The sequence below is a fragment of the Schistocerca americana genome, chromosome 3, assembly GCF_021461395.2.
Source record: "Schistocerca americana isolate TAMUIC-IGC-003095 chromosome 3, iqSchAmer2.1, whole genome shotgun sequence".
Classification (NCBI taxonomy): Eukaryota; Metazoa; Arthropoda; class Insecta; order Orthoptera; family Acrididae; genus Schistocerca; species Schistocerca americana.
The window spans coordinates 757,248,251-757,267,402 of NC_060121.1; the positions used below are offsets into that span (position 1 = coordinate 757,248,251).

Genomic DNA, 19,152 nt, shown 5'->3' on the forward strand with positions numbered 1-19,152 from the left:
ACTTCCCCTCCAGCATTCAGCATTTCCTCTAAGTACTTGTCAGTAACCCTTCACCCCCCCACCCCTCCTCCTCTGCCGCTCTGCCCGCGCATGCCCTGCCGATTGCGCATCTACAGACCATGGTATTCTGCTATTCTTTGTGGGCTCTACATGTCGCGATGAAAATTATAGTAAGACTTATTCCAGTAAATAAAAGACATAATCAATCATGCACACACGTACACTCATGGCTTACATTCCAGGCATATGATAGAATATTTACATTAGGCTGCAAACATTTTGACTAAATCATAATTTGTTCAGCTGCTGAAATGTTCTCTATTTAAATAAATATTTATATAGTGACACTTTATTCGTTGTAAGTAATGTCTCTACTCTGGTGAGAAGTTGTCGTCCACAAAGGATTAAACGCTGCAGTAACAGGTTGTCATGTGGTATAACAGTGGGCAGCCATTAATGATGTTATTCTTGAAATTTTCCCAGTGTAAAGTGTATTCCATGAAGTTTCAGGACTTCAGCTGGATAACAGTGACTTCTTGCCATGAAACACATCATCTGGGATGAGGAGATGCTAGGTTTTCTTTGGGAGAGGAGGTGAAGGTTCTGGAGATTGAGAGAGGGTGGGACACATCAGTAGAGGTGCAGCAGCAGGCAGGGAGTGGAGAGGAAAGGAGACACCAGGGAGTGAGGGGGATCGATGATGGTGTAGAGGATACAAACGTGTTCAAGGAAAAGGAGGAGATGTGGGAATGGGATGAGGTCACAGAGGATCCTGACGGGGGATAGGAGACAGAGCACATGGTGTTCAAGGATTTGGAAGGCTCTATACAATTTAGGAGGGGGCAGAGATCCAGGCAACCCTGATGTAAAAAGGCTGGAACAGTTCAAGAATTTATAGTTGTGAAGGATGGTGGAAGGATGGAATCCCCATGTCTGGCCAGACAGGAGGTTGAGGAGGTAGAGTCTATTGTGAGCTTTGCGTTGGATGGTTAAGGAGATGGGGAGTAGAGGTGAGATGATGGTCAAGGTTGAGGCCAAAGTATTTCAAGATGGGAGTAAGTTGTATAGGACAGTCATAGATGGGGAAGTAGAAATTATGGAGCTATAAGGAGAGGTAATGCATCCTATAACGATTATCTGGGTTTTGGAAGGATTGATTCGAAGGAGCCACTGGTTGCACCAAGTGATAAACTGTCTAGGTCAGTTTAGAGGGAGCACTGGGGCCATTGAAGAGTAGGATGGAGGGCAAGAAATTCAGTGTTATCAGAATATTGAAGGAGATTGACGGGTGAGGGCAGTTTGGGCATATCAGAAATGTACAGGAGATAAAGGAGAGGAGAAAGGATGGACCCCTAGGGCACACCTGTAATAGGGTAGAAGCTATGGGAATTGGTATTATGGACAGTGACATAGGAAGGACTGTGGGAGAGGAAGGAGGCATGAGGCAGATAAAGTTGATAGAAAGGGTGTAGGTCTGAAGCTTGAAATGGGGCCCAGAACGCCATTCATAGTTATACGCGTTCTGGATTTTGAGGAAAACAAAAATTGCAGAACGACGGGAGTTTAGGCAGAGGGAGAGGAGATGGGTAACGTTAGGGAGCTGGTTGTTGGCACAGAAGGAGGACCGGAAACTACATTGAGTAAGAGGAAGAAAGTGGTGTGGAGTTAGGTGGTGATGGATATGGCAGGAAAGGATGGATTCGAAGACCTTGGTGAACACACAGGTGAGGCGTATGGGGCGATAGGAGGAGGTGTCAGAAAGGAATTTGTTGGGTTTAAGGAACAACAGGATGCAGATCTTCCATATGTCAAGATAAAAGCCAATGGAGAGGATTGTGTTTTACAGAGTGGCAAGGGTGACGAGGAAGGTGAGAGGGCATTCTTTGAGGTGGCGGTAGGTCATGCAGTTGTGACCATGGGCGATGTTGCATTTGGAGTGTAGGATGAGTTTACTGTCGTGTGCTGTAGTAGGAGTGCTCAGTTATGAGAGTGATAACTGGTCCAAGTACCAGCAAGTAAGAACCAGTGGCGGGACAGTGGTATCAGTGTGGTCAAGGACATCAGGGAAGAGGGAGTAATCAAAGTGAGAGTCATTGGCCATGGGAAAGACTTGGGAAAGGTGGGAAGCAAAATGGTTAGCCTTACTGAGGTCAGGGAAGGGGCAGTTGTCATGGAGGAGTGGGTAATGTGGGGCAGGATGGCTACAAGTAAGGTGGGGGAAGACACACCAGTACTTGGAGGAGTTGACAGGGAGGGTGGCGTTGAATCATGTGCATGTATGGCTCCATTCCTGGCGTTTCTATGCTGTCAGAAGGTTTCGAATGTGTCCCAGTCACGAGTACAGAGGACGAAACGGCAAAGCCAGTGGGATTCATGGGGAAGGACAGGATGGCCTGTGGAGGAAGGGTAGGACGGTGGGAGTGGATAGGTTTGGTGGGAACATGGGCCATCACAGCTTCAGAGATGGTCAGTAACAAAAATGAAGTACTTGTTTAAGAGGTTTGCAATACTACATATACTTGTTACTAAGGTCTCACTTATTTTTAGAGCTATCTGTTCCTTGTCCTTTTCGGCCCCACCTGTCTCTGTCTTCACTACATCCCATACAGTTCCTATTTTGTTGCCTGATGTAATTATCTTTCTCTCGTAATAAAGCTGCTTTGATTTCTGGATTACTTGCTTCAATATTTGGCAGTATTCCTTGTAATGCATTACAATTCTAACATCAGAGCTGATAGTAGATAAAGTCTCCTTTTTGTCCCACATGATGTCTTTATTCCTTGTGTAGCCCACATTTTATTTTTTGACTTCTGTGTGATTTACTTTTATGGGTAAACAATTTTCAAAAGTGGAGATAATTTTATTAATTAATGCTTTGTATTTTCCATTTGAGTCAGAAGTATTGTAAACTTCTATGCAGTTCATGTCTTCGAGCAATTCCCTGAAGACTGGTTTAATGCAGCTCTCCATGCAACTCTATCCCGTACTAACCTCTTCATCTCCAAATAACTACTTCAACTTACGTCCTTCTGAATCTGCTTAATGTATTCATCTCTTTGTCTCCCTCTACGATATTTACCTCCCAGAATTCCTTCTAGTACTAAACAGTTGATCGTTTGTGTTTCATAATGCGTCTTATCAACAGTTTCCTTCTTCTAGCCAGGTTGTGTGGCAAACTTCTTTTCTCCCTAAATCTGTTCTGTACCTCCTCATCAGTTACTTGATCTATCCATCTAAACTTCAGCATTTTCTTGTAGAACCACATTTCAAACGCTTCTGTTCTCCTCTTATCTAAACTGTTGTCGCCCACTTTTCACTTCCATACTACTCTCCTTTTGAGTAAAGACTTCCTGGCCCTTAAATTTATATTATACGTTAATAAATTTCTCTTCTTCATAAAGGTTTTCTTGCCCTTATCAGTCTACATTTTATATCCTCTCTACTTCGGCCATCACCAGTTATTTTGCTGTCAAAAACTCATCTATTACTTTTCCTGTCTCGATTCCTAATCTAATTCCCTAGCACCGACTTAATTCGACTTCATTCTATTACTCTTATTTTGCTTTTGCTGATGTTTATCTTACATCCTCCTTTCAGGACACCCTGTCCAGTTCGATCAACTGCTCTTCCAAGTTTTTGCTGTCTCTGGCACAATTACAATGTCGTCGGCAAACATCGGAGTTTTTATTTCATCTCCCTGAACTTTAATTCCTACTCCAAATTTTTATTTGATTTCCTTTGCTTCCAGCTCATTGTACAGATTGAAAAACATCAGCTATAGGCTACAGCCATGTCTCACTCCGTTCTGAACCACGACCTCCTCTCCATGACCCTTGACTCTTATAACGACCGCCTGGTTTCTGTACAAGATGAAAAATAGCCTTTGGCTCGCTGTATTTTACCGCTGCGGCCTTCAGAATTAAAAAAAAAATTCAGTCGACATTGTCAAAAGCTTTATCTAAGTCTACAAATGTTAAAACGTAGGTTTGTCTTTCCTTAACCTGTCTTCTAAGGTAAGTCGCAGGGTCAGTATTACCAGGTGTGTTCCTACATTTCTCAGGAATCCAAACTGACCTTCCCCGTGCTCGGCTTCTATAAATTTGTCCATTCTTCTGTAAAGAATTCACGTTAGCGTCTTGCAACCATAACTTATTAAACTGATATTTCGATAATTTTTACAGTTGTAAACACTTGCTTTCTTTGGAATTAGAATTTTTACATTCTTCTTGAGGTCTGAGGTATTTCGCCTGTCTCATACATCTTCCACACCAGATGGAAAGGTTTTGTCATGATGTGTTCTCCCAAGGATCTCAGCAGCTGACAGAATGTCGTCTACTCCCACGTCCTTGTTTTGACTTAGGTCTTTCAGTGCTCTCTCAGATTCTTCTCGCAGGGTCATATCTCGCATATCTCGCATGTCATCTTCATCTACGTCCTCTTCCATTTCTGTAATATTGTCCTCAAGTACATCTCCTAGACCCTCTATATACGCCTCTACCTTTCACCTTTCCCTTCTTTTCTTAGGCCTGGTTTTCCGTCTAAGTTCTTGATATTCATCCAGCTGCTTCTCTTTTCTCTAAAGGCTTCTTTAATTTCCCTATAGGCGGTATCTATCTTTCCCCTAGAGAAATATGCTTCTAAATCCTGGTGTTTGTTCTCTAGCCCATCCTGCTTAACCATTTGCACTTCCAGTGAATTTCAGTTTTTTAGACGTTTGTATTCCCTTCCGCCTCCTGCATTTACTGCATTTACATTCTTTCCTTCATTCATCAAATTCAATATCGCCAGCGTTATTCAAAGATTAGTACTAGGCCTTGTCCTTTTACCTATTTGATCGTCTGCTGCCTTCACTATTTCATCTCTTAAAGCTACCCGTCCGCCTTCTACTGTATTCCTTTTCCCGGTTCTTGTAAATCATTGCCTAATGCCCCTGTCCTCCCCCCATGAACCATGGATCTTGCCGTTGGTGGGGAGGCTTGCGTGCCTCAACGATGCAGATAGCCGTACCGTAGGTGCAACCACAACGGAGGGGTATCTGTTGAGAGGCCAGACAAACATGTGGTTCCTGAAGATGGGCAGCAGCCTTTTCAGTAGTTGCAGGGGCAACAGTCTGGATGATTGACTGATCTGGCCTTGTAACCCTAACAAAAACGGCCTTGCTGTGCTGGTACTGCGAACGGCTGAAAGCAAGGGGGAACTACAGCCGTAATTTTTCCCGACGGCATGCAGCTTTACTGTATGGTTAAATGATGATGGCGTCCTCTTGGGTAAAATATTCCGGAGGTAAAATAGTCCCCCATTCGGATCTAGGGCGCGTACTACTCAAGAGGCCGTCGTTATCAGGAGAAACAAAACTGGCATTCTACGGATCGGAGCGTGGAATGTCAGATCCCTTAATCGGGCAGGTAGGTTAGAAAATTTAAAAAGGGAAATGGATAGGTTAAAGCTAGATATAATGGGAATTAGTGAAGTTCGGTGGCAGGAGGAACAAGACTTCTGATCAGGTGAATAAAGGGTTATAAATAAAAAATCAAATAGGGGTAATGCAGGAGTGGGTTTAATAATGAATTTAAAAAAATAGGAGTGCGGGTAAGCTACTACAAACAGCATAGCGAACGTATTATAGTGGCCAAGATAGACACGAAGCCCATGCCTACTAGAGTAGTACAAGTTTATATGCCAACTAGGTCTGCAGATGACGAAGAAATTGATGAAATGTATGATGAGATAAAAGAAATTATTCAGATAGTGAAGGGAGACGAAAATTTAATAGTCATGGGTGACTGGAATTCGAGTGTAGGAAGAGGGAGAGAAGGAAACATAGTGGGTGAATATGGATTGGGGGAGAGAAATGAAAGAGGAAGCCGTCTGGTAGAATTTTGCACAGAGCATAACTTAATCATAGGTAACACTTGGTTCAAGAATCATAAAAGAAGGTTGTATACATGGAAGAATCCTGGAGATACTAAAAGGTATCAGATAGATTATATAATGGTAAGACAGAGATTTAGGAACCAGGTTTTAAATTGTAGGACATTTCCAGGGCAGATGTGGACTCTGACCACAATATATTGGCTATGACCTGCAGACTTCAAGAAGAATATAATAATTCCAATCCCAAAGAAAGCAGGTGTTGACAGATGTGAAAATTACCGAACTATCAGTTTAATAAGCCACAGCTGCAAAATACTAACGCGAATTATTTACAGACGAATGGGAAAACTGGTAGAAGCCGACCTCGGAGAAGATCAGTTTGAATTCCGTAGAAATGTTGGAACACGTGAGGCAATACTGACCTTACGACTTATCTTACAAGAAAGATTAAGGAAAGGCAAACCTACGTTTCTAGCATTTGTAGACTTAGAGAAAGCTTTTGACAATGTTGACTGGAATACTCTCTTTCAAATTCTATAGGTGGCAGGGGCAAAATACAGGGAGCGAAAGGATATTTACAATTTGTACAGAAACCAGATGGCAGTTATAAGAGTCGAGGGGCATGAAAGGGAAGCAGTGGTTGGGAAGGGAGTGAGACAGGGTTGTAGCCTCTCCCCGATGTTATTCAATCTCTATATTAAGCAAGCAGTAAAGGAAACAAAAGAAAAATTTGGAGTAGGTATTAAAATCCAGGGAGAAGAAATAAAAACTTTGAGGTTCGCCGATGACATTGTAATTCTGTCAGAGACAGCAAAGGACTTGGAAGAGCAGTTGAACTGAATGGACAGTGTCTTGAAAGGAGGATATAAGATGAACATCAACAAAAGTAAACCGAGGATAATGGAATGTAGTCGAATTAAGTCGGGTGATGCTGAGGGAATTAGATTAGGAAATGAGACACTTAAAGCAGTAAAGGAGTTTTGCTATTTGGGGAGCAAAATAACTGATGATGGCCGAAGTAGAGAGGATATAAAATGTAGACTGGCAATGGCAAGGAAAGCGTTTCTGAAGAAGAAAAATTTGTTAACATCGAGTATAGATTTAAATGTCAGGAAGTCATTTCTGAAAGTATTTGTATGGAGTGTAGCCATGTATGGAAGTGAAACATGGACGATAAATAGTTTAGACAAGAAGAGAATAGAAGCTTTCGATATGTGGTGCTACAGAAGAATGCCGAAGATTAGATGGATAGATCACATAACTAATGAGGAGGTATTGAATAGGATTGGGGAGAAGAGAAGTTTGTGGCACAACTTGACTAGAAGAAGGGATCGGTTGGTAGGACATGTCCTGAGGCATCAAGGGATCACAAATTTAGCATTGGAGGGCAGCGTGGAGGGTAAAAATCGTAGAGGGAGACCAAGAGATGAATACACTAAGCAGATTCAGAAGGATGTAGGTTGCAGTAGGTACTGGGAGATGAAGGAGCTTGCACAGGATAGATTAGCATGGAGAGCTGCATCAAACCAGTCTCTGGACTGAAGACCACAACAACAACAACAATGCCCCTGTGGAAGTCCCAACAACTACTGGTTCCTTAAACTTATCCAGGTCCCATTTCCTTAATTTCCTGACTTTTTGCAAGTTCTTCAGTTTTTATCTACTGATCATAACCACTAAAATGTTGTCAGAATCCACATCTGCCCCTGTAAACGTCTTACATTTTAAAATCTGATTCCGAAATCTCTGTCTTACCGTTATGTAATCAATATGAAACTTTCCGGTGTCTCTAGGTCTCTCTGGCACATACATCCTTGTTTCATGATTCTTAAATCGAAAGTGTTAGCGCTGTGCAAAATTCCCGCAGTCCTCACTCACCTACGAGGAGGGAGACGACGCTCCAATAATCCATGAACTGATAAAAATGTACAACAACAACGCAAAATCAAATGTTACAGTGGCTGGGTGGCACAGTCAGTTCACTGTGATGAGACAAGTCTGAATGGCGAAGAGTGATGTGGCAGAATCTAGAACTGCTGTGGTAGAATCTCGAATCGCAAGAGGTTTTGGAAACCCAGGACCTCGAAGAGTGACGTGTCATAATTGTGGTGATGGTGGAAAAAAGTGAAAATCAGTTGTGTATCGGCATCTAAAAAGACATTTTGAGCATGCGACAGGTCGCCGTTCGATGGGTTCCGCGACTGCTGACACACTTTCAAAGAAAGCCCGCATACGAGGCAGCAGCGGAAATGTTGCGTTTCAGCCTGATGACCTCTAGAGCTGCCTATCACCACGACTAAACGAAGAAGCAAAGTAAGCAGTACAGTAAGTGGATGTACCATCACCGAAAAACGCGACGGTTCAGGCATCGAGCAAGCTGACACTGAGTATTTTTATGGGGCTACCGTGGTGCGGCGCTGCAGGTTGAGCTTGTAGGAGGCAAACAATCACAGGAGCGCGGAACGGAAATCTCTTGACGAGGTTAAGAAAGGATTTCAAGACGAAGTGTCGCGGGAAGCTTTCCAAGGAGTTGGTTTTCCACGACGACAAAGCCCCAGTTCGCTCTGCTCAGTCAAACGTGCTGCTTTTTGGGCTACTGATCTTTGCGAAACTCCCCAGCGCCACCGTGTTCTCCTGCCATAGCACCCAGCGACTGCTTCCTCCTTCCCCGAAGTAATTTTTGATGTGCAGCTTTCCCTGATCAGCCACAAAGCTGACTTCGATGTCGCCACCAAGTCATCCATCACAGATTTTTTCTCGGCAATAGATGACTTCATGTCGCATGTAAGGGTAAATACGAGTATGTAGAGGGTGATTCTGTGATGACATTACTAACTTTCACGAATGATGGAGAAGGGGAAGTGTATCAATTTGAGGTAAGAGACCTTCGTCCAGAAACGGCCAAATCGGAAGTTATAAGCGAAAATATTTCTGATACTTCTGACACTGGAATACACGACCGATACTGTTGGTGCAAAGATTGCAGGGTAGATGTGATCCTGGAACGTTTCCCATATGTTACTCGTCGATGCAGCCCCACCTCACTTTGGACCGAGGGTTCGTGAGCACCTAAATCAGACATTCCCTGGAAAGTGAACAGACTAAGGAGGTCCTATTCCGTGGCCAGCACTTGCACCTGATGTCACCCCATCTGATTTCTTCAAATGTGTTTGAATTCCTAAGAGACCAAACTGCTGAGGTCATCGGCCCCTAGACTTACACACTACTTAAACTAACTCATGCTAGGAACAACACACACACCAATGCCCTAGGGAGGACTCAAACCTCCGGCAGGAAGGACCGCGCAGTCCGTGACATGGCGACTCAAACCGCGCGGCCACTCCGCGCGCCTTTGATTTCTTCTCGTGGAGGCACTGGACAAGTCTTCCGTACGAGACGCCTGTCGAGACTGAAGGGGATCAACTGGTAAGAATTCTCGCTGTCTGCGATCTGTTCAAACGACGCCGGAGATATAAGAACAGGTACTACGCCACTTCGTGCGAAGACTCCATGCATGCATTGACGCAAGGCAACGCCATTTGCAACAACTGTTGTAGATGTTGCAGATTTTGAAACTTGTGCAGTTAAATGAAATTAATTATTAATATACCGTACGCAAAGAATTTTTCAACTCTAACAAGTTACGCGCGCTGTTACTAGACAATCAGCAGGGCAAATTATCTGAGGGTATTTGGAGAGTATTAAGCGATAATTATGTAAGTCATAATCAGGGTTCCGAAGTTGGAGTCCTCTGTTTGAGTGCTGCACGAGGCTAAAGAGGAGCATAACTACACTACTGGCCATTAAAACTGCTACACCAATAAGTAACGCACATGTTAAACGGGTATTCATTGCACATATATATTATACTAGAACTGACATGCGATTACATTTTCACGCAATTTTGGTGCTTAGATCCTGAGAAATCAGTACCCAGAACAATCACTTCTGGCCGTAATAACAGCCTTGATACGCCCTGGCATTGAGTCAAACAGAGTTTGGATGGCGTGTACAGATACAGCTGCCCATGCCGCTTCAACACGATACCACAGTTCATCAAGACTAGTGACTGGCGTATTGTGACGAGCCAGTTGCTCGGCCACCATTGACCAGACGTTTTCAATTGGTGAGAGATCTGGAGAATGTGGTGGCCAGGGCAGCAGTCGAACATTTTCTGTATCCAGAAAGGCCCGTACAAGACCTGCAACATGCGGTCGTGCATTATCCAGTTGAAATGTAGGGTTTCGCAGGGATCGAATGAAGGGTAGAGCCACGGGTCGTAACACATCAGAAATGTAACATCTACTATTCAAAGTGCCATCAGTTCGAACAAGAGGTGACCGAGACGTGTAACCAATGGCACCCCATAGCATCACGGCCGGCGATACCCCAGTATGGGGATGACGAATACACGCTTCCAATGTGCGTTTACCGCGATGTCGCCAAACACGGATGCGACCATTATGATGCTGTAAACAGAAACTGGATTCATCCGAAAAAATTCGTGCGCCGAGGTTCGTCGCTGAGTACACCATTGCAGGCGCTCCTGTCTGTGATGCATCGTCAAGGGTAACCGCAGCCATGGTCTCCGAGCTGATAGTCCATGCTGCTGCAAACGTCATCGAACTGTTTGTGCAGATGGTTGTTGTCTTGCGAACGTCCCCATCTGTTGACTCAGGGATCGAGACGTGGCTGCACGATCCGTTACAGCCATGCGGAAAAGATGCTTCATCTCGACTGCTAGCGATACGAGGCCCTTGGGATCCAGCACGACGTTCCGTATTACCCTCGTGAACCCACTTTTCCATATTCTGCTAACAGTCATTGGATCTCGACCAACGCGAGCAGCAATGTCGCGATACGATAAACCGCAATCGCGATAGGCTACAATTCTACCTCAATCAAAGTCGGAAACGTGATGGTACGCATTTTTACTCCTTACACGAGGTATCACAACGACGTTTCACCAGGCAACGGCGGTCAACTGCTGTTTGTGTATGAGAAATCGGTTGGAAAATTTCCTCATGTGAGCACGTTGTAGGTGTCGCCACCGGCGCCAACTTTGTGTGAATGCTCTGATAAGCTAATCATTTGCATATCATAGCATCTTCTTACTGTCGGTTAAATTTCGTGGTGTAGCAATTTTAATGGCCAGTATCGTAGTTTTTGTCGTGTACCTTTCGACTTGGTACGTGCCGTACTGCTAGCCTTGTGTTCGAGCGGTTGTAGGCGCTTCAGTACGGTACCGCGCGACTGCTATGGTCGCAGGTTCGAATCCTGCCTCGGGCATGGATGTGCGTGATGACCTTAGGTTAGTTAGGTACAAGTAGTTCTAAGTCTAGGGGACTGACGACCTCAGATGTTAAGTCCCTTAGTGCTCAGAGCCATCGTTGCCGTACTAGGGTCCGTTACCTCAAATAATTTACCCTTCTTCATCATTCCCGAAAGTCTGTACCATCATCACGGAATAACCCTGTATAAAAGCACTAACACCAAGTTTCATGTTTGCTGCATGATTTTCGAGACGATAATTAAAGTTTTCTGATTACCTCTCGTAGGTTAACTGAGAACAGCGATGACAGGAAGTAATCATGATCACAAAGTTAAATAAAATAAATTAGTAGAAAAGAGAGGTACATGGAAGTACCAGGTACGGTTAGGTGCGGTGAGTGACGGAGACCGAGGACAGCAGATTGCGGAACACGGAAGCGCGTGGCCCCAGCGGCCGGCGTCGTGCCGTGCGTCTCGCGAGCGCCTCGTCTGCCATTGTGCATTGTGGCGGCCGGTGCCGCTCTGTTTGTCGCGGCAGAGAGAGTGTCCGTCGTGTATATAGGGCCACCTGGCGCCGCGGGAGCGCTTCTGCTGCACCATGGCTGCTGGGAAGCTGCCGGCGGCGCTGCTGCTAGTGGCACTACTGGCTTCGAGCCCCGCGCGCGCCATCGTGGCCGGCGCGGCAGCCAACGACTCCGCGAGCGAACCCCCGGCTGCCGAGGACCAACTGCAGCAGCTCCCCTCCTCACACAGGAGCGCTTCCGCCTTCCCAGGTACGTGGCATTTCAGTAGACTGGTCCGAGTGTGGAACAACGAAGTGTTCTGTTGGCAAAATTCTAATGAACACATTCAGAGATGTTCAATAAGCAATGCAACTCTTTTTCCTGAAAGCGGGTTGGGTTAATTCAATATACCATACTATTCCCCACTCTTATGCTGCAAAACCCTGATTCTCAACATAAGCCATGCGGCTTTTCGCGGATGATGCTGTAGTATACAGAGAAGTTGCAGCATTAGAAAATTGTAGCGAAATGCAGGAAGATCTGCAGCGGATAGGCACTTGGTGCAGGGAGTGGCAACTGACCCTTAACATAGACAAATGTAATGTATTGCGAATACATAGAAAGAAGGATCCTTTATTGTATGATTATATGATAGCGGAACAAACACTGGTAGCAGTTACTTCTGTAAAATATCTGGAAGTATGCGTGCGGAACGATTTGAAGTGGAATGATCATATAAAATTAATTGTTGGTAAGGCGGGTACCAGGTTGAGATTCCTTGGGAGAGTGCTTAGAAAATGTAGTCCATCAACAAAGGAGGTGGCTTACAAAACACTCGTTCGACCCTATACTTGAGTATTGCTCATCAGTGTGGGATCCGTACCAGGTCGGGTTGACGGAGGAGATAGAGAAGATCCAAAGAAGAGCGGCGCGTTTCGTCACTGGGTTATTTGGTAACCGTGATAGCGTTACGGAGATGTTTAATAAACTCAAGTGGCAGACTCTGCAAGAGAGGCGCTCTGCATCGCGGTGTAGCTTGCTCACCAGGTTTCGAGAGGGTGCGTTTCTGGATGAGGTATAGAATATATTGCTTCCCCCTACTTATACCTCCCGAGGAGATCACGAATGTAAAATTAGAGAGGCTAGAGCGCGCACGGAGGCTTTCAGACAGTCGTTCTTCCCGCGAACCATACGCGACTGGAACAGGAAAGGGAAGTAATGACAGTGGCACGTAAAGTGCCCTCCGCCACACACCGTTGGGTGGCTTGCGGAGTATAAATGTAGATGTAGATTTAGAATCTCCGTTCAACGCGACGGCCTTACGCCACCTTATTGGAAGGGCGTCCGCCCTTTGTAACTGAGTGGTCAGCGCGACAAAATGTCAATCTTAAGGGGACCGGGTTCGATTCCCACAAAGAGAATTAAACTCCTGAATCAAGCACATGAGACAAGACAAGTACTTCACAGAAAACGCAGCACAGTCCCTGGCTATGAGCACATTACCTATTGACACCTCAAAGAATGCCCTGTCTGCTTTTTAGTTACCATTGCAACCCTTTACACCACTGTCCTCGCTACATGTTACTATACGGAACTGTGGGAAACGTTAAAAATCCTATTTTTCCTCAAACAGAGCAAACCCCTATTGATGGCTCCTCCCACAGCTCCATCTGTCACACCTCAGAGTTCAGCAAGGTCTTCGAAACTTGTCTGATACATTCATCAACACCTGAACCAACACCACCTCCTTCCCATTAACCAGTGTGGTTTTCATCCCACCTTCTCCTCTGATGACCAGATCCTGCACATCACCCATCTCCTATCCTACCAGATCAACACCCATAAATCTGTTATTTTTGTCTTCCTCGACACTGAGTATGCCTACGACCATGTATGGCATTCCGGACTCCTTTTCGAAGACCCAACTTACACACTTCCAATTAATTATGTGAATCTTATTAGATTGTTTCCCTCTAATCACCCATCCACTGTCACAGTTAACAACAACTCCCCCACCTTCGCCGGCCGAAGTGGCTGTGCGGTTTTAGGCGCTACAGTCTGGAGCCGAGCGACCGCTACAGTCGCAGGTTCGAATCCTGCCTCGGGCATGGATGTGTGTGATGTCCTTAGGTTAGTTAGGTTTAATTAGTTCTAAGTTCTAGGTGACTGGTGACCTCAGAAGTTAAGTCGCATAGTGCTCAGAGCCATTTCCCCCACCTTCCTTCCCACTGTAGGCGTGCCCCAAGGCTCCATCCTCTCTCCTTTCCTCTCCTCTCCTCCCTTTCATGAAGCTAATATGCCCAAACCAATTCCACCAGCGCACCTCCTTCAGTACGCTGATGATACCGCTTTCGTCGCCTTCTATCCTGCATTCCAGAAATCCCTCCGAATCCGCCTAAGTCATTTTACCTCCTGATTAACCAATGGCTTCTCCAGTCTAATTTTCAACATTCGTCCGTAGCACCACAACTCAAATGCTTCGATTTTCTTCTGTCCCGGTTTTCCCACAGTCTATGTTTCACTACCATACAATGCTCTGGTCCAAAAGTACATTCTCAGAAATTTCTTCCTCAAATTAAGGCCTATGTTTGATACCAATAGACTTCTCTTGGTCAGGAATTCCCTTTTTGGCAGTGCTAGTTTGCTTTTGATGTCCTCCTTGCTCCAACCATCATGGGCGATTTTGCTGCTTACGTAGGAGAATACCTTAACTTCATCTACTTCGTGTCCACCCCCGGTAGCTGAGTGGTCAGCGCAACAGAATGTCAATCCTAAGGGCCCGGTTTCGATTCCCGGCTGGGTCGGAGATTTTCTCCGCTCAGCGACTAGGTGTTGTGTTGTCCTAATCATAATCATTTCATCCCCATCGACGTGCAAGTCGGCGAAGTGGCGTCAAATCGAAAGACTTGCACCCGGCGAACGGTCCACCCGACGGGAGGCCCTAGTCACACGACATTTACATTTACTGGAAGGGCCAGTATACCGGAATGGTACCACTGTGCTGGTCGACGTCGGAGCCAAGGTCTTACCGCATCAATAACCTTCCCATCAGCCACGTACTGACTCCCGGGGCCGGCCAGTGTGGCCGAGAGGTTCTAGGCGCTACAGTCTGGAGCCGCGCGACCGCTACTGTTGCAGGTTTGAATCCTGCCTCGGGCATGGGTGTGTGTGATGTCCTTAGGTTAGTTAGGTTTAAGTAGTTCTAAGTTCTAGGGGACTGATGACCTCACCAGTTAAGTCCCATAGTGCTCAAAGCCATTTCAACCATTTGACTCCCGTGGAGTGCATTCTTCATTGGAGCAAAGAGCTGGAATTTAGAAGGTGTGAGATACGAACTGTAGGGTGTGTGATGAAGAACGGTGCAGTGAAATTTTGTGAGCTCTGACTCGTGTGAGGCCTTGCGTTGTCATAGAGAAGAAGGATCCTTTATTGTATGATTATATGGTAGCGGAACAAACACTGGTTGCAGTTACTTCTGTAAAACATCTGGGAGTATGCGTACGGAACGATTTGAAGTGGAATAATCATATAAAATTAATTGTTGGTTAGGCGGGTGCCAGGTTGAGATTCATAGGGAGAGTCCTTAGAAATGTAGTCCATCAACAAAGGAGTTAGCTTACAAAACACTCGTTCGACCTATACTTGAGTATTACTCATCAGTGTGGGATCCGTACCAGGTCGGGTTGACGGAGGAGATAGAGAAGATCCAAAGAAGAGCGGCGCGTTTCGTCGCAGGGTTATTTGGTAAGCGTGATAGCGTTACAGAGATGTTTAGCAAACTCAAGTGGCAGACTCTGCAAGAGAGGCGCTCTGCATCGCGGTGTAGCTTGCTGTCCAGGTTTCGAGAGGGTGCGATTCTGGATGAGGTATCGAATATATTGCTTGCCCCTACTTATACCTCCCGAGGAGATCACGAGTGTAAAGTTAGAGAGATTGGAGCGCGCACGGAGGCTTTCCGGCAGCCGTTCTTCCTGCGACTGTAACAGGAAAGGGAGGTAATGACAGTGGTACGTTAAGTGCCCTCCGCCACACACCGTTGGGTGGCTTGCGGATTATAAATGTAGTTGTAGATGTAGATGTTGAAGGAAAATTTCGTTTGCATTTTTTGGCGGTGAACACGTTGAAGTCGTTTCTTCAATTTCCTGAAGGAATCACAATATACTTCAGAGATAATTGTTGCAACTTGAGGGAGGACATCAAACAGAATAGCCGCTTCAGAGCCCTAGAAGAGAATCGCCACGACTTTACCGGCTAAGGATGCGGCTTTGAACTTTTTTTTCCGAAGAGACGTCATGCAGCCTCACTCCATGGATTGCCGTTTTCTTTACGTTTCGAAGTTATGAAACCATGTTTCATTCCCCACCAACTCACCGTGCTTTTGTTTACCGCCAGGCCTCCGTAGATATTCTGCAAGCGCCCATGAATATCTGCGCACCTCGAGCTATCGAAAGCACGGTCAAGTCGGATATAAGGCGAAATTTGTAACTGAACTGAGGATTTCGTGGAATACACGTAATGTTCCCTTGGATGGAAAATCATCGACACGTGTAACAGTAACTTCAGTTGTGCTCCAGAGATGTGTGTAGGGACCAGTACGGTTCATATTGCATATTACTGACCTTAAAGACAATATTAATGCTATCCTCAGACTTCTCACAGATTGCGCAGTTATTTATAATAGTCTCAGCGCGGAAGCGCTGTAACAAATATGCCTGAAAAGGCTGCGTGTAGAATCGCAGTTTGTAGGGGTCTTGGTATTCAGCTTCTGAGCAAGGAAGACGAGGCAAAAAGTTTTTGGTTTGGCCCGGACCAGCGGCCATTTCTACAGCCGTTCGAACATTTGTTTTACTGTAGCTGTATTACAGTATTTTAAGCAAGGTTTGAACGACCAACCGGAGCTGGCACCCATGTAAATGGTGCGAATTGATTAATTTCTTTTGCTGTGTTCAGCTAAGAGCACTATGTGTATGTACATTGTTCTCATTTTGAGTGCAAAAACAGTCACTCTCGTTCGGATTTTACATGCGATAACAGTCGCCCTTAAATAACTACGGATTGGGGTGAGACTGAGAGTTCATATTTGGTCCAACTGTGTATCGGACTTTGGTCTAAGATAACTCATAACTGTTTAAAAAAATCTCGCTTAGTTTGGATTTTACGTGCATAAAACGCATTTTTCTGAGAGGTTTTTGAAGCGTGCAACTTCTATACTTTAAACTTGTACGAACCGGTTCAAATTTTGTACGAAGGAAGAGAAAAAGATAAAGTAACAACGAATTTTTTATCCTATAATCTTTATCCGTTGTCGACACATTATTGTTTACATTCGAGTTAAATGCACCATGTAGAATTCGTTCTTACGTGAATTCAGTGGACGGAAACGTTTAAAGCGAACCAAATAAATAAAATACGGTAAAATTGAAAACTCGCGAGAGGCCATAGATTTCGAGCTATTCAAGATAAACGTGCAAAAGTGACAAGTGACCTTCAAACGCACCTCCACTCCCACCTTCAGTCCCCACCGGTCAGGATTTCTAGTATGTTGTTCACGGCACTCCCTCCAATGACTGTACTAATATTTGCGACTGCGCGAATTATTTCCCACGTTCGACCTGTTTAGTCTTCATTGTCTGCTCTTATTATGTCACCGGCATAGTCGAGCACTTAGAAAATGTAAAATTGACGTTTGTGTAAATTGTATCTAACAATTCTGCCAATTTTAACAGCATAAAATAAACAATTACTTAATTTTATTTGGAAGACCTTCTGACTACGAAATTACTGCGCTTGCAAGGGTTAAGTCTCGAGCGAACTGGCAACGTAATTAGTTTTAGCATAACGTTTACAAAAGTGGTTCTTTCATTCATTACACTCACTGGCACATTAAAATTAATAATGTTAACGAAGCAGCCAACTATACTGGTGGCTTAATAGCTCAATGAATAAAGACCAAAAGGATCGAATAACGGAAATAGTTTCTGCAGCCGAAAATTTTTGTACAGTTGTAGCAGGGAGTGCCGCGAACAACGTAGTAGAAATCCTGACTGGTGGGGGTTGAATGTGGGGTAGAAATAAGTTTGAAGGTCACTTTTGCACGTGTTTCCTGAATTACCCGGAAACGTTGGCCTCTAGCGGAAAAGTATCCTAGTACAAAAGTTAACAACGTCAAATTTCCTCCAAAAGGTCCTCTTCATTTTTTCTGAAGAACTAAGAGTTTGTGCGTAGCGAGTGACAGAATATGAGGATCTCGCACGTGGTTCATGAAGGCCAGCTGCAACGTTGCGGTTGCATGAAACGACAGCGGTAGTGGAAGCTGAATAATCCTGTATAAATTCGTAGTCTTCTACACCCGATGTCAGCTTCATTAAAAGTACATTAGTTGAACTGCCCATCATCATCAAGTATAAAATACTAGAATATTAAAACTAGTGAAGTTTAACTGTGTTGCGGTTCTAGGCGCTACAGTCTGGACCCACGCGACCGCTACGGTCGCAGGTTCGAATCCTGCCTCGGGCATGGATGTGTGTGATGTCCTTAGGTTAGTTAGGTTTAATTAGTTCTAAGTTCTAGGGGACTGATGGCCTCAGAAGTTAAGTCCCATAGTGCTCAGAGCCATTTGAACCATTTTTAACCGTGTTGCAGCATGTTAAACGAGCCAGAAGTGCGTGAGTTGTTCTGTTAGAACCTACTGTCAAATAGAGAACCAGACTGAAGTGAGTTTTCAATTCGGAGCACAAGTGACGAATCTTTCCCATTAAAATGCACAATTCAGGGTGGTTATTAATTTGCGGGACCATGACTAACGGTGAATATTAACCACAACATGTAGGATAATCTCTGTGGGTCCCATTCACCTTCGTCTGTTTCATTGCTATAGAATGAACAATAATTCGAACAGCGTTCTAGCTGTGCATAGTTGCATCGATTTCTGCGTGCTGGTTCCAACCAGAGCTCACTACCGTCAGATAATGCATGAAATTTATCTTCTGTTGTAACCACAGTGGTAGGCGTTGCTACCTCCTCTTGGTCGAATTCATTAATGCACTCCGGGCGTTAACATTTTCACCTACTTTTCACGCCCAATATACAGGGAGATATTCTGCACAAGATCTTGGAAGATTTGTTTTAAAATTACTGAACTGGCTCGAAAAAAGAGTACACATCAGTGGGCCTTATTTTAACCGTCTTGGACATGTAGATGACTGATTTGTATGCCTCGTCGCGGGACTTCAGTAGAGAGTGTTAGATCTGTATATACAAGGCGATATAGCTAAGCTGTTCACCTCAGAATATTTCTGCAATCGCTTAAGATAAGCGTAATTTTGTTTTCAACCAGTTGAGATGTGAGAAACTCCTCTCTAAACGACGTATAATCTTTTTTCATAGCCGTATTTATTAAGGAGATGTCGGTATCAATATCACATTTTCAAGTGGAACTTAGATAATTTCTGCTGCTAGTTTCGCTATTCGGAAAGATACGAATTCAACAGCGCTTCACTCTTTA

The 19,152-nt window shown here is 44.7% G+C and overlaps 1 protein-coding gene across 1 annotated transcript in view; it reads left to right on the forward strand.

The window, feature by feature from the left end:
• Positions 1-11,743: 11,743 nt before the first annotated feature.
• Positions 11,744-19,152, forward strand: part of LOC124606372 — a 70,198-nt gene continuing 62,789 nt past the window's right edge. Inside the window, exon 1 of the mRNA XM_047138356.1 lies at positions 11,744-11,918. Within this exon, the coding sequence (XP_046994312.1) occupies positions 11,744-11,918 (175 nt within the window). The remainder of the gene's footprint in view (positions 11,919-19,152) is intronic.